Source organism: Pan troglodytes, chromosome 1, assembly GCF_028858775.2.
Source record: "Pan troglodytes isolate AG18354 chromosome 1, NHGRI_mPanTro3-v2.0_pri, whole genome shotgun sequence".
NCBI lineage: Eukaryota > Metazoa > Chordata > Mammalia > Primates > Hominidae > Pan > Pan troglodytes.
The window spans coordinates 93,422,330-93,437,284 of record NC_072398.2 but is presented as its reverse complement, the minus strand read 5'-3'; the positions used below and the strand labels follow the sequence as shown (position 1 = coordinate 93,437,284).

Here is a 14,955-nt window from a genome sequence, read left to right as displayed (position 1 = left end):
ATGACACAGCAAGACTCCATCTCAAAAAAAAAAAAAAAAAAAAAAAAATTGAGACACGTCTCACTTTTTTGCCCAGGCTGGTCTTGAACTCCTGGGCTCAAGTAATTCTCCCACCTTGGCCTCCCAAAGTGCTGGGATCATAGGCATGAGCCACGGACCCATTTAACTCTTGAATATTCATGTAACACCTGTTTCTCCCAACCTCTGATAGCATGTAAGATTTTTCCTTTGGCTCCAATGTTTTGAAAATTCATGATAATATGGCTTAGAATTTGTCTAGTTTCATCCATGGTGCTAAGGCACTTGATAAACCGTATTCTGCTGCAGAAAAATCTTTTTCCTTCACGTTTGAGTTGTGTGTCATTTTCTGTGCACATCTTTGTACTTTTTGTTTGTTTCTCTGCTTCTTGGTCTTTGAGACAGAGACTCCTCTGTCGCCCAGGCTGGAGTGCAGGGGAGTGATCCACGCTTACTGAACCTCTGTCTCCCTAGTTCAAGTGAGTTTTGTGCCTCAGCCTCCCGAGTGGCTGGGATTACAGGTGAGTGGCACCATACTTTGTCAATTTTTGTATTTTTAGTAGAGACGGGGTTTCACCATATTGCCCAGGCTGGTCTTGAACTCCTGGCCTCAAGTCATCTGCCTGCCTCAGCCTCCCAAAGACCTGAGATTACAGGCCTGAGCCACCGTGTACAGCCTCAATTTTTAAAAATTTAGAAAAAAATTAAAATAAAAAATGCTATTAGAATGTGTTTCACTAAAGGAAGGAAGTAAAACAAAAACACAGATGTAGAATTCAGGAAATAAGAAGATCCAACACAGTAAGAGGCAAAAAGAATTCCCAGGATGATGGGGAGGAAAAAGCCCAAGACATCAGTGCAGCAAGCCCAGAGAGCAACACGCTTAGAGTGGAATAGTGTCAGAGGGCTCAAGGAGCAATTCCTTCAAGATGAAAGTGACGGAATATCTAGAAGGCCAGACACGCTGAAAGGAGATTAAGAAAATTTAAGTAACCTTTACTGTTGACCTGGGAATAATTACATAATAAAATCAAGTCTAGCCCCATCCCCCTAAAAATGCAATTATTTACTCCAAGAAAAACAAAATGTTCAGCAGGAAAGGCAAGGTATCACAATAACATAGCTGTGAAGAGTATTTATGCAGTCCTTAAAATCTTATAGTGTAAACCCTGAATACAACCTAACCAAAATTGTGACATAATTACTAGCGAGGAGATTGGAGAGCAGAAAATGTGCATGTTTGTGGTGGGAGTAAGGGAGTGAGGAGACAGGTAAATCCTCAGCTTCCTTGGCTTATGGTTAATGGTTAATAAATAAGGCCTAAATCCAATATACCAGGAAGTAGCAATTAGAGGCTGAGACAGGAGAATGCCTAAGGCCAAAAATTCGAGACCAGCCTGGGCAATATAGGGACACTCCATTTCTTAAAAAAAAAAAAAAAAAAAAAAAAAAATTAATAGGCAAGCATGGTGGCTCATGCATATAATCCCAGCTCCTTGGGAGGCTGAGGTGGGAGGAATGCTTGAGCCCAGTAGCTCGAGGTTACAGTGAGCTATGACTGTACCACTGTACTCCAGCCTGGGTAGCAGAGTAAGACCCTTTCTCAAGAAAAAAACAAAAACAAAACAAAACAAAAGGCTGGGCATAATGGCTCACGCCTGTAATCCCAACACTTTGGGAGGCCAAGCTGAGGCAGGCGGACTGACACATGTCAAAACTTCAAGACCAGTCTGGGCAACAAAGTGACACAGCATCTCCACACAAAATAAAATAATGAGCTAGCCTTGGTGGAACACGCCTGTAGTCCAGGATACTTGGAAGGCTAACACGCCTGTAGTCCAGGATACTTGGAAGGCTAAAGTGGAAGGATCACTTGAACCCAGGAGTTTGAGGCTACAGTGACCTATGACTGTGCCAATGCACTCCAAACAGGATGATAGAGCAAGAACCCGTCTCTAAAAACACAACATAAATATCTAAATAAAAAAGAAGAAACCAGGTGCGGTGGCTCATGCCTGTAATCCCAGCACCTTGGGAGGCCAAGGCGGGTGGATCACTTGAGGTCAGAGGTTCAAGACCAGCCTGGCCAACATGGTGAAACCTCGTCTCTACTGAAAATACAAAAATTAGCCAGGTGTGGTGGTGCATGCCTGTAATCCAAGCTACTTGGGACGCTGAGGCAGGAGACACCGAGGCAGGAGAATCGCTTGAACCTGGGAGGTAAAGACTGCAGTGAGCCAAGATTGCGCCACTCTACTCAAGCCTGAGTGACAGAGCAAGAGTCTGTCTAACAACAACAACAAAAAAAAGCAAATAAGTGGAATACTGCCAGCGGAATATTGCCCAAAAGGCAATAGGGGAATTAATCTAGTGTAAAGTGGGAGAAATTAGCTTTAGATAAAAGAAGGTTCCTCTTTTCTTTGAGAATAACAAGATAAAAGAATGGGTACATATTGGTGAGGTGCCCGGATGGCGCATGCAGGAAACACTCACTTTAATGATGTTGTCAGGAGCTCTGTTCATGTTGAGGTTCTTGATTCTCACTGTCAGTTGGTGCGCAGTTTTGCAGGTTAGAAGGTACTTGCTGATTAGAGGATTAGGAAACTCAGTTCCTTCAAAATGCTTCAGTCCTAAAGCTAACAAACTGAGAAAGGAGAATGACACTAAATCTCACTTCACAGTCCTTCCTTCTAAAGGGCCTCCCCAGACTAACACATTTTACAATCTACTCTTTCATTTTTTTCTTGAGACAAGGTCTCACGCTGTCACCCAGGCTGGAGTGCAGTGGCACCATCGCAGCTCACTGCAGCCTCTACTTCCTAGGCTGAAGCAATTCTCCAGTCTCAGCCTCCCAAAGTGCTGGGATTACAGGCATGAGCCATGGTGTGTGGCCCAATCTACCTTTTCATTTTTTTTCAGACAGGGTCTTGCTCTGTTGCCCGGGTTGGAGAGCGGGTGGCATGATTACAGCGCACTGCAGCCTTGAATGCCTGGGCTCAAGCGATTCCCGTACTTCATCCTCCCAAGTATCTGTGACCACAGACGTTCACCACCATGCCGGGCTAATTTTTTTCTTCCATTATTTGTAGAGACCAGTTCTCACTATGTTGCCTGTGCTAATCTTAAACTCCTGGCCTCAAGCGATCCCCCTGCCTCAGCCTCTCAAAGTGCTGGTATTACAGTTGTAAGCCCACCATGCCTGGTCAATCTACTTTTTGTAAATCTAATTCTTGTACAAGTTGGTGACTACTCAACAGAAAATTTCAGATACTTAGTGAGTACTGATTAAATATTATGAATAAGAATAAGGCCAGGCGCAATGGCTCACGCCTGTAATCCCAGCATTTTGGGATGCCGAAGCAGGCAGATCACCTGAGTCAGGAGTTCGAGACCAGCCTGGCCAACATGGTGAAACCTCGTCTCTACTAAAAATACAAAAAATAGCCAGGTGTAGTGGTAGGTGCCTGTAATCCCAGCTACTTGGTCAGGAGAATCACTTGAACCCAGGGGGCGAAGGTTGCAGTGAGCCGAGATCGCACCATTGCACTCCAGCCTGGGTGACAAAAGTGAAACTCTGTTTTAAAAAAAAAAATCAAATACTTCACAATTATGTGGGAACATAAGAAACTAGGCATAAATCATTAATAAACGTGAGATCATGATGAGCTGTATCATGATGAGCTGTATACTAACAATACAAAGGAAGTTCAAAGAGAATAGAAAGGAAGGAGAATAATTCTAATAAAACTAATACAAAATGAATAGGTACCCTGTCAGACAACTTAAACCGGCACCAATACTACCCTCTAACAACATATATAATCGTAGTTACATATACACATATGTGCTGATAACAGTGTGGCAATACACACAAAGGGCCATAAAAATGTTCATAATCTGGTGGGTGTGGTGGCTCATGCCTGTAATCCCAGCACTTTGGGAGGCCAAGGTGGGAGGATGCCTTGAGTCCAGGAGTTTGAGAGATGCCTGGATAACACAGAGAGACCCTCATCTGTACAAAAAAAAAAAAAAAAAAAAATTTAGCCATGTACGGTGGCACACGCCTGTGGTCTCAGCTGCTCCGTGGAGGCTGAGGTGCAAGGATCGCTTGATGTCAGGAGTTCAAGGCTGCAGTGAGCTGTGACTGCCTGGGTGACACAGTAAGATTCTGCCTCTAAATAAATAAATAAATAACATAAAATAAAATAAAAGCGAACCTCCTGCCTTGGCCTTTCAAAGTGCTGGGATTACAGGTGTGAGCCACCATGTCCAGTCTAAAATGCTTTAAAAATGTGTGTGACATCTCCCAAAAAGCAGTATTTGGCACTGCTAGAACAAGCACGTCCTAGAGGGCTCTGCTCATCTATACTGCTTTTCCTTTTGTCTTTTGTGTCCGTGTCTTATTATACAAGTCTTACTTCCCCTAAACTCCTCAAAGGAACTACGTCTTCTCCTTGGGATATTCTGCTGTTTTGATCCCCCAGAGTAAACACTTACTTGTCCTCAGCCTTGGTGAAGACGATCTTATCCTGGGGATTCTTTGCCTTCAGGGAACACACTGGAAGTAACTCTGGATACATGAAAACCTTGCTTGTGGCCAGAATCCAAGCCACTTGCTTTGGCAAACAGGGAAATTCATTCGCTATAAGAAAATAAATCTCGGATAAATCAACTTCTAGGACAAAAGAGGGCTTCATAAAAGCCTGTGAATGCATTTTTGCATTTAGGTAGGAGCTATCCTTATCTAACTTGATTCCCTCCCAACTGCCCACCATCCCCCCAAAAGTTTCCACAGTCTTTCTTGAGCTAACATTATATCTAAAGGGAGTCCCATTCAATGGCAATAAAAGTTGACTCATTCTTTCTTACGTGGAACACTTTATTCACTAAGTAAAACAAACACTTAAAAAGCACCTAGTAAAATAAGGTGCTAACAATAGCGTATGCTCAAAAATGTTTTACCTCCTTCCCCCCTTAAATACTTGAAGGATAAGAGACCTTCAACAATGCTGTCTTTCTTCCAGAATAAGATTCCAACTTCTTTAATCTCCCTCACAAATCTGGTATTCCAAATTTTACTTTTATTTGATTCTTACTCAAGTTCTCCCAGATTCCTCCTGAGGCTGGGAACAAAAGAACCATAAAAGGAAGGAGACAATTCAGTCTCATTCATTTCTCTCTCCCTCTCTCAGCCTCTCACTTTCAGGCACCTCTGCATTTCTAGAGACAAAACTACTATATCCATATTTCTCCTTCCATAAGTGTTATTTTTATATCCCCAGAAGAAAGCAACAGGTCAATAGATGTGTAAGATATTATTATAATTTGGTGTTAAATCAAGTTTTCATTACCATTTCATATCATTTAATATAGCTATTAAAGCAGTTCGGGATCCGTGTCTATGATATAATACACTTAAATACAACTATTTTCAACTTAACGATAAGACTCAGGGACTTAAAATAGAATCCAAAGACAAACCCAAATCCAGAACAAACCACAACTAACTTGCTAAATCAAGAAACAAATGAGAAGCAAATATTTGGCTTAAGTAAATAGCAAGTATTTTCTAAAAAATACTAAACTAATGCAAGGTAGAATCTAAACTTGCAAATTTCTTTAAAATACTGAACATGGCAAATGTATAATCTCTAACTTATGCCTAACTTGCAGGTCAACATTTCATTCAGAATGGAGATATCACTTATGCTGCAGTCAGTATGGTAAATAAAGTTAGTTGATTTTTTTTTTGTTTTGTTTTTTGAGACTGAGTCTCGCTCTGTCGCCCAGGCTGGAGTGCAATGATGCTATCTTGGCTCACTGCAAACTCTGCCTCCTGGGTTCAAGCGATTCTCCTGCCTCAGCCTCCCGAGTAGCTGGGACTACAGGCGCGTGCCCCCATGCCTGGCTAATTTCTGTATTTTTAGTAGAGACGGGGTTTCACTGTGTTCGCCAGGATGGTCTCCATCTCCTGACACTGTGTTCCCCCTGCCTCAGCCTCCCAAAGTACTGGGATTACAGGTGTGAGCCACCGTGCCTGGCCTTAGTTGATCTTAATGAAGACAGTAAAAAGCTAAACATGACCAAACTTTACCACCTGACTTTCATCTTTACCAGGCCCCAGTTTATCTCTATCTGACTCCTAATACTTACCCCTCATATTGCTGTAGTCCAATTCTTAGCACTGAGCCTCAGATCTCTACTTCCCATATTCCTATACTGTCCACTGCCTCCACACTTTACCCAGGCCCAGAGATTATCACGTAATTCTAGAACTTGGATAATGAGTACAAAGGGAGGATAAAAGAGAAGGAAGAAATTACAAATGTCCTGTGTCCTCCATTCCTAGGCAAGTATCCTAGGAAGTTACCTATGGGATAAGATTCCCACCACCTCTCACCGCAAGTAAAAACTTAAAGCTGACACATCTGTCTCCTACCAGTCTTCTTGACAGTTTTATGAGGGCTGCAGTCAATGCTGACATGTGTGCTGAAGTCTTCAATCAGCTGCATAGCTCCCATCAAGTTACAGGGTTGGAACAGGGTCTGAAACTTGGGGTTGTACTGATGGTGAAGGGCGATGGAGCTTTGAGCAAAGGTTCCCAGCTCTTTCTGGGAAAACAGGACACAAGGAAGATTTAAGACAATTCCAGACAATTAATACCAGTAGCCTTCAGAATCTAAATGAGAAGCTGACCTTCCTACTACAGGATAAAAACAGGTAAAAATCATCATAAAGTCTTTCACAATAAACTACTCTGTTAAGATTATGCCTGAGTTCCCAGATATTCAGGGATTGTATTCTTGTTTTACTTTTAGACTTAGTGAGAAACACTAAGGAATATATGGTCTAGCTCCTGAACTAGAAGTAAGATTATGAAGAATGAGGACTCATTTTTTTTTTTTTTTTTTTTTTGAGACGGAGTTTCGCTCTGTCGCCCAGGCTGGAGCGTAGTGGTGCGATCTTGACTCACTGAAGTCTCCACTTCCCGGGCTCAAGCGATTCTTCTCCATCTACCTCCCGAGTAGCTGGGATTAATTACAGGCGCCCGCTACCATGCCCGGCTATTTTTTGTATTTTAAGTAGAGACTGGATTTCACCATGTTGGTCAAGCTGTTCTCGAACTCCTGACCTCAAATGATCCAGCCACCTCAGCCTACCAAAGTGCTGAGATTACAGGCACAAGTCACCGCACCCAGCCAAGAATTAGGACTATTACTTTTATTTTATTTATTTATTTTGAGACCGGGTCTCACTCTGCCGCCCAGGCTTGAGTGCAGTGGCGCGATCTCAGCTCACTGTAACCCTCACCTCCTAGGCTCAAGCTATCCTTCCACCTCTGCCTCCCAAGTAGCTGAGAATACAGGTACGCACCACCACATCTGGTTAATTTTTGTATTTTGTAGAGACGGGCTTTCGGCATGTTGCCCCAGCTAGTCTCGAACTACTGGGGTCATGCAATCTGCCTGCTTTGGCTTCTCAAAGTGCTGGGATTACAGGCATAGCCACCGTGCCCAGTCTCAACATCTATAAAACGAACAGTGGTACCAAAAACCTAAGAAGTTAGGTTGGATCTAAAGATGAGGAGGATTCAATAAAAATATCAGAAAGACAGTATTAAGAAAATTGAATACACTCCTTGTCCTTTCATGGGAATCAGTGGCTTACGTTCTCTCAGCAAACACAGGAAGCCTTAACAGAAAGCAGGCAAAGCAATCAAAAATACCCGAGAGAAGAATAAATATAGATTATGATCAGTGAATAACTAAGAAATAACCTGCCAAGCTAATTTCATACTCTAGTCTTTAGAGTTACGGATATTTGGAAACTTACAAGAAATATCCTGGTGGTAGTGGCCTCCGGATTGAGATTGGGGTTGCAGGTGGCAAGAAGGTGGATTTGGGTCAAGAGCTGAACGTGCTGCGGATGGAAAGAAAATGATGAAGTGACATGTTACCACATTGTCATTTCAGGAATCCAGAGAGATCTTTTTTTTTTTTTCTTCTTGGAGAAAGGATCTCTCTCTGTCACTCAGGCTGATGTGCAGTGATGCAATCATGGCTCCATGCCCTCTCAACTTCCTGTGCTCAAGCAATCCTCCCACCTCAGCCTCCTGAGTAGCTGGGACCACAGATGCATGGCACCATGCCTGGCTAATTTATTTTTATTTTTTGTAGAGACAGGGTCTCACTATGTTGCTCAGGTTGCTCTCGAACTCCCTGGCTCAAGCAATCCTCCCACCTCAGCCTCCCAAAGTGCTGGGATTACAGGTGTGAGCCACCGTAACCCAGCCCCCAGAGAGACAATAACCAAGATGTTTGCAACTTTATCACATATATTTTGCTTTCTGAAAGGAGTATGAAAACAACATAGGATCTTGGCATAAATCTCTCAGACATGTTCCCTTGAACAAAATGACAGAACCAGAGGAAGCTCAATCCAGAGGGACTGAGGTTAGAAAAAGGAAAAACAAACCTACTTCTCACAGTGAAGGTTGTTAAATTTCAGAATAGGACTCTTTGAAATCTATATTTCTGAATACCATTAGTGTCCTTGTGTGCTCTCTTCCTTGAGCCATAAGGCATGAATGAACATGATGACTTCTCGAGCTCCTAATGATGTGAAGATACTATGGTTTTAGGAGGTGGTAAGGTAACTATCTCTGACTTTTACAAAGCTGTTAATTTCTGGCCTCAGAGTTAGGCCTTGGTATAATCCAGTATTAACGGCCGGGCGCAGTGGCTCACGCCTGTAATCCCAGCACTTTGGGAGGCCGAGGCGGGCGGATCACAAGGTCAGGAGTTCGAGACCAGCCTGGCCAATATGGTGAAACCCCGTCTCTACTAAAAATACAAAAATTAGCTGGGTGTGGTGGTGGACGCCTGTAGTCCCAGCTACTCGGGAGGCTGAGGCAGGAGAAATGCTTGAGTCCAGGAAGCAGAGGTTGAAGTGAGCCGATATCGGGCCACTGCACTCCAGGCTGGGAGACAGAGCCAGACTCTGTCTCAAAAAAATAAATAAATAAAAATAAATAAATAAAAAATAAAATCCAATGTTAACATGATCAAGAAAAGTCCTACCTGCTGCATCTGCTGCTGGAGTCTCTTCCTCTGTGCTGGGTCCAGAATCAGAGTCTGATGAACTTTCTCACTCTGGGGTTTAACCTTCTCTACTTCCTGCAGCTGTTTGGCTGAAGATTTCTTCATCTTCAGCTGTTCAAATAGCTCCTTCACTGTCCGATGTTGTTCATTTAACAGGTTGGCCAGTGGTTCCTCAAACCTATTCACAACAGGGAGATGACTGAATTTGAGTGTTTCCGTAGGTCCACAACACATCCAATTCGTTCCAATGATGAGCAAAGAGCCTGAACAATTTTCATTCCCTACTAATCCCCCATCTCACTTTAGCCAACAGTCAAACTCTTAGCCTTTTACAAATCTTTTGCCAAAGTAGTTAGCATGCATCAAATATGATGATTCTATATTACACTCCATCCCATTCCTCTACAATTCCTCTTCTAAATAATATACAAATAAAGAAAAAATTAAAATGCTAGGAACAGAGAAATATCTGGATAAGAAAGCAGCCAAGGAGCTGATGGGAACTCATCATTCTCATTTCTTCTCTCATTTACTTGTTACTCCCATCCCAGGTTCAGCTTGTCCCATTTCCCTATCCACTCAGGCTGCACTGCCTTGCATTTTTTTTTCAAAATTTAAATATTTTTTGAGACACAGTCTCGCTCTGTTGCCCAGGCTGGAGTGCAGTGGCACGATCTCAGCTCACTGCAACCTCCGCCTCCCGGGTTCAAGCAATTCTCCTGCCTCACCCTCCCAAGTAGCTGGGACTATAGGCACGTGCCACCACGCCCAGCTAATTTTTTGTATTTTTAGTAGAGATGGGATTTCACTGTGTTAGCCAGGACGGTCTCCATCTCCTGACCTCATGACCCATCTCGGCTTCCCAAAGTGCTGGGATTACAGGCGTAAGCCACCATGCCTAGCCCTCAAAATTTTAATTTTAAGTTTCAGAATACATGTGCAGGACATGGAGGTTTGTTACACAGGTAAACGTGCACCTTGGTGGTTTGCTGCACCTATCAACCCATCACCTTGGTATTAAGTGCAGCTGCATTAGCAGTTTATCCTGATCTTCTCCCTTCCCCCGCTCCCCCAACAGGCCCCAGTGTGTGTTGTTCCCCACCCTGTGCCCATGTGTTCTCATTGTTCAGCTCCTACTTATAAGTGAGAACATGCGGTGTTGTTTTTCTGTTCTTACGTTAGCTTGCTGATGGCTTCACCTCCATCCATGTCCCTGAAACGGACATGATATCATACCTTTTTATGGCTGTATAGTATTCCCTGGTGGGATACTACATTTTCTTATTTATCTACTGCTGTAATATCAGGGATTCCTTGAAATATGATAACCTGCTTGTTGGCCGGACGCGGTGGCTCACACCTGTAATCCCAGCACTTTGGGAGGCAGAGGCGGGCGGATCACGAGGTCAGGAGATCAAGACCACGGTGAAACCCCGTCTCTACTAAAAATACAAAAAATTAGCTGGGCGCAGTGGCGGGGGCCTGTAGTCCCAGCTACTCGGGAGGCTGAGGCAGGAGAATGGCGTGAACCCGGAAGGCGGAGCTTGCAGTGAGCCGAGATCCCGCCACTGCACTCCAGCCTGGGCGACAGAGCGAGACTCCGTCTCAAAAAAGAAAAAAAAGAAAAAAGAAAAAAGAAAGAAAGATAACCTGCTTGTTGTAGCTACATAAACAGATTTTTTTTTCTTTTGAGATGGAGTCTCGCTCTGACGCCAAGCTGGAATGCAGCGGCATGATCTCGGCTCACTGCAACCTCCGCCTCCCAGGTTCAAGTGATTCTCCTGCCTCAGCCTCCTGAGTAGCTGGGACTACAGACACGCACCATCACACCCAGCTAATTTTTGTATTTTTAGTAGAGACTGGGTTTCATCATGTTGGCCAGGATGGTCTCGATCTCTTGACCTCATGATCCACCTGGCCTCCCAAAGTGCTGGAATCAGGCGTAAGCCACTGCGCCTGGCCAACAGATCTTACCCTGACTGCATAGGGTATCAGCACGTGCTTAATCACTTACCTATCTTATTCTCCTTTTACTTCAGAACTGATATGCTGGGTTTTTGAATTTTTGCTTCAGCCCTGGAAAAAGTCTCCCAGGAGGGCAGGGGTGGGAAGTTAGGGTTGGGAACCTTAGAAGAGGAATTTATTTATTTATTTATTTATTGAAATGGAGTCTTGCTCTGTCGCCCAGGCTGGACTGCAGTGGCATGATCTCAGCTCACTGCAACCTCTGTCTCCCGGGTTCAAGTGATTCTCCTGCCTCAGCCTCCAGAGTAGCTGGGATTACAGGCACGCATCACCACGGCCAGCTACTTTTTGTATTTTTTTGTAAAGACAGGGTTTCGCCACGTTAGCCAGGCTAGTCTCGAACCACTGACCTAAAGTGATCCACCTGCCTTGGCCTCCCAAATTGCTGTGATTACAGGCGTGAGCCACTGCACCCAGCCAGGAAGAGGAATTTAAAGGGCTAAAAGAAAATACCTTCATGGAGAGCAGTAGGGTAAGATTTGAACCAACCACTCAGTTCTGTTCAGGTAAACTATCATTACTTTAGTTATTTTAGTATATCCTTTTCCTGCTTCATGCTAGAAGATTTTTGACTTGTTAAGAAAGCAAGCCTTGCCAGTCAGAATGACAATTATTAAAAGGTCAAGAAACAGTCGGGCGCGGTGGCTCACGCCAGTAATGCCAGCAATTTGGGAGGCCAAGGCAGGTGGATCACTTTAGGTCAGTGGTTCGAGACTAGCCTGGCTAATGTGGCGAAACCCTGTCTCTATGAAAAAATACAAAAATTAGCTGGCCATGGTGATGCGTGCCTGTAATCCCAGCTACTTGGGAGGCTGAGGCAGGAGAATCACTTGAACCCGGGAGGCAGAGGTTGCAGTGAGCCGAGATCGCGCCACTGCAGTCCAGCCTGGGCAACAGAGCAAGACTCCATTTCAAAAAAATAAAATAAAATAAATAAATAAATAAAATAAATTCCTCTTCTAAGGTTCCTAACCCTAACTTCCCACCCCTACCCTCCTGAGAGACTGTTTCCAGGGCTGAAGCAAAAACTGAAAAACCCAGCATGACAGTTCTGAAGTAAAAGGAGAAAAAGATACTTAAGTGATTAAGCATGTGCTGATACCCTATGCAATCAGGATAAGACCTGCTGATGTAGCTACAACAAGCAGGTTATCATATTTCAAGTAATCTCCAATATTAAAGCAATAGATAAATAAGTGTTTTCAATAGTTAATTTTAAAAAGTTATCATTTATCTATTGGGGATAAAAATCATTCTTTCTTTTATAGTATTTACTGTGGGTTTGGGCAGCACAGGGTAAAAACCTAAAGCCTGTGGGACTGTCTTATACAATCTTCTGAGAACTGAAAACCTGATCACCTGCACTACTACCACTGAAGGAACAGAAGACCAGAAGCATAAAAAAGTAGGTAATGGAAACATAGCCTGCACGTAGTTGTATTTATTATTATTATTACTATTATTATTATTATTTTTTTTTGAGATGGAGTTTCGTTCCTATTGCCCAGGCTGGAGTGCAATGGGGTGGTCTCGGCTCACTGCAACCTCTGCCTCCCAGGTTCAAGCAATTCTCCTTCCTCAGCCTCCCAAGTAGCAGGGATTACAGGCACCTGCCAACACGTCCGACTAATTTTTTTTGCATTTTTAGTAGAGACAGGTTTCGCCATGTTGGCCAAGCTGGTCTCGAACTCCTGACCTCAGGTGATATGCCTGCTTCGGCATCCCAAAGTGCTGGGATTACAGGTGCCAGCCACCACGCCTGATCTATAATTATTATTATTATTATTATTTTTTGAGATGGAGTCTTTTTCTCTCTCTCAGGATGGAGTGCAGTGGCATGATCTTGGCTCACTGCAACTTCTGCGTCCTGGGTTCAAGCGATTCTCCTGCCTCAGCCTCCTGAGTAGCTGGGATTACAGGCGAGTGCTACCATGCCTGGCTAATTTTTTTATTTTTAGTAGAGACGGGGTTTCACCATGTTGGTCAGGCTGGTCTCAAACTCCTGACCTTGTGATCCGCCTGCCTTGGCCTCCCAAAATGCTGGGATTACTGGCGTGAGCCACCGCACCCGGCCCATTATTATTTTTTGAGAGACAGTTTCACTCTGTCGCCCAGGCTGGAGTACAGTGGCACAATCTCAGCTCAGTGCAACCTCCGCCTCCCGGGTTCAAGTGTTTCTCCTGCCTCAGCCTCCCAAGTAGCTGGGATTACAGGCATGTGCCACCACACCCAGCTAATTTTTGTATTTTTAGTAGAGATGGGGTTTCACCATGTTGACCAGGCTGGTCTGAACTCCTGACCTAAGGTGATCTGCCTGCCTTAGCCTCCCAAAGTGCTGAGATTACAGGTGTGAGTCACCACACGTGGCCTTGCACCTAGTTTTAATAAGTATTACTTGGATAACTGACAAGGGAAGCACAGATAACTCACTTTCCCAGGGTTTTTGTTTTGTTCTTTTTTTTCCTCTCTCTTCTTTATTGTGTTTTAAGATGTTTTTACTATCTATGGACTTACAGAATCCAGGATGCTTTATTTAGTCAAAGATTATAACAGGTTTGCATTTGCAACTGAAAGAGAAGCAGCAGCTGCCCAAGTACAGTCATGTGCCACATAATGTTTCAGTCAATAATGAACCACATATTCAGAGATGGCTCCATAAGATTACTGTACCTTTTCTATGTTTACATACATATGTACTTACCATTGTGTTACAATTGCCTACAATATTCAGCAGAATAACATGCTATACAGGTTTGTGGCCTGGGAGCAATATGTTATACTGTATAGCCTAGGTATGCAGTAGGCTAAACCATCTAGGTTTATCCAAGTGCTTTCTACACAATGATGAAATCGTTTAATGATAACATTTCACAGAATGTATCACCATGAGATGATATATGACTGTATTCTACTAAATACCAGAAGGTAACTGAATTCTAACAAGAGTTTTAAATTATTTCTATACTTTACAAATTTTATTTATTTTATTTTATTTTATTTTTTTGAGACAGAGTCTCTCTCTGTCAAGCAGGCTGTCATCTCGGCTCACTGCAACCTCCGCTTTCCGGGTTCAAGTGAGTATCCTGCCTCAGCCTCCTGAGTAGCTGGGATTACACACACCTGCCACCATGCCTGGCTAATTTTTGTATTTTTAGTAGAGATGGGGTTTCACCATGTTGGCCAGGCTGCTCTCGACTCCTAACCTGAGGTGATCCCCCTGCCTCAGCCTCCCAAAGTGCAGGGATTACAGGCATGAGCCACTGCGCCCAGCCTACACTTCCCAAATTTTAAGAAGTTACAAAGAGTCAATCAGCAGAACCAAAACACATTTATAGATCAAATCCCATTATATGTTCCCAGGATGAATGGTTCCATTCTGCTATAACAGAATTTTGTTTTATGAGCTGTAACTTAAAATAATGGGTCAAATACTGACTTAGCAATCTTGAGGTTTTTGATGTAGTTGTATTGTGATATTTGTTGTAATGGAGAATTACTGGTATTTCTAGTTTTTAGACATTGGTTGGCATATCTTATCTTTTTTCACTAAATTGAAAAATCCCTAAAGGTCTAGCTTTCAGATGGATCCCAAGCTCTCTGCTTAGTAATGCTGTTAGGTTCAAACCCAGGCCTAATTACAGGGACTATTCTCTTTGCTTTGTTCCACTTATGGCACAAACTGAATCCTGACATCTAGCCATCCATCTAATGACTACATGCTGCTACTCGCAATGGATAACAATAGAATAAAGTGCAGATGCAAATCCACCACAAAATGAGGAAAAAATTAAAGCCTCTACTTTCTGGATGC

General features: G+C 43.3%; 1 protein-coding gene across 8 annotated transcripts in view; it reads right to left on the bottom strand.

Moving 5' to 3' along the window:
• Nucleotides 1–14,955, bottom strand: part of GON4L (gon-4 like) — a 110,488-nt gene that overhangs the window by 18,823 nt on the left and 76,710 nt on the right. For all 8 annotated transcript variants that reach the window (XM_054672179.2, XM_063812306.1, XM_054672201.2 and 5 more), the window contains 5 exons: nt 9,099–9,297; nt 7,852–7,938; nt 6,458–6,629; nt 4,516–4,660; nt 2,512–2,662 (listed from right to left, as the gene is read on the bottom strand). In XM_054672179.2, the coding sequence (XP_054528154.2) occupies nt 2,512–2,662; nt 4,516–4,660; nt 6,458–6,629; nt 7,852–7,938; nt 9,099–9,297 (754 nt within the window). The remainder of the gene's footprint in view (nt 1–2,511; nt 2,663–4,515; nt 4,661–6,457; nt 6,630–7,851; nt 7,939–9,098; nt 9,298–14,955) is intronic.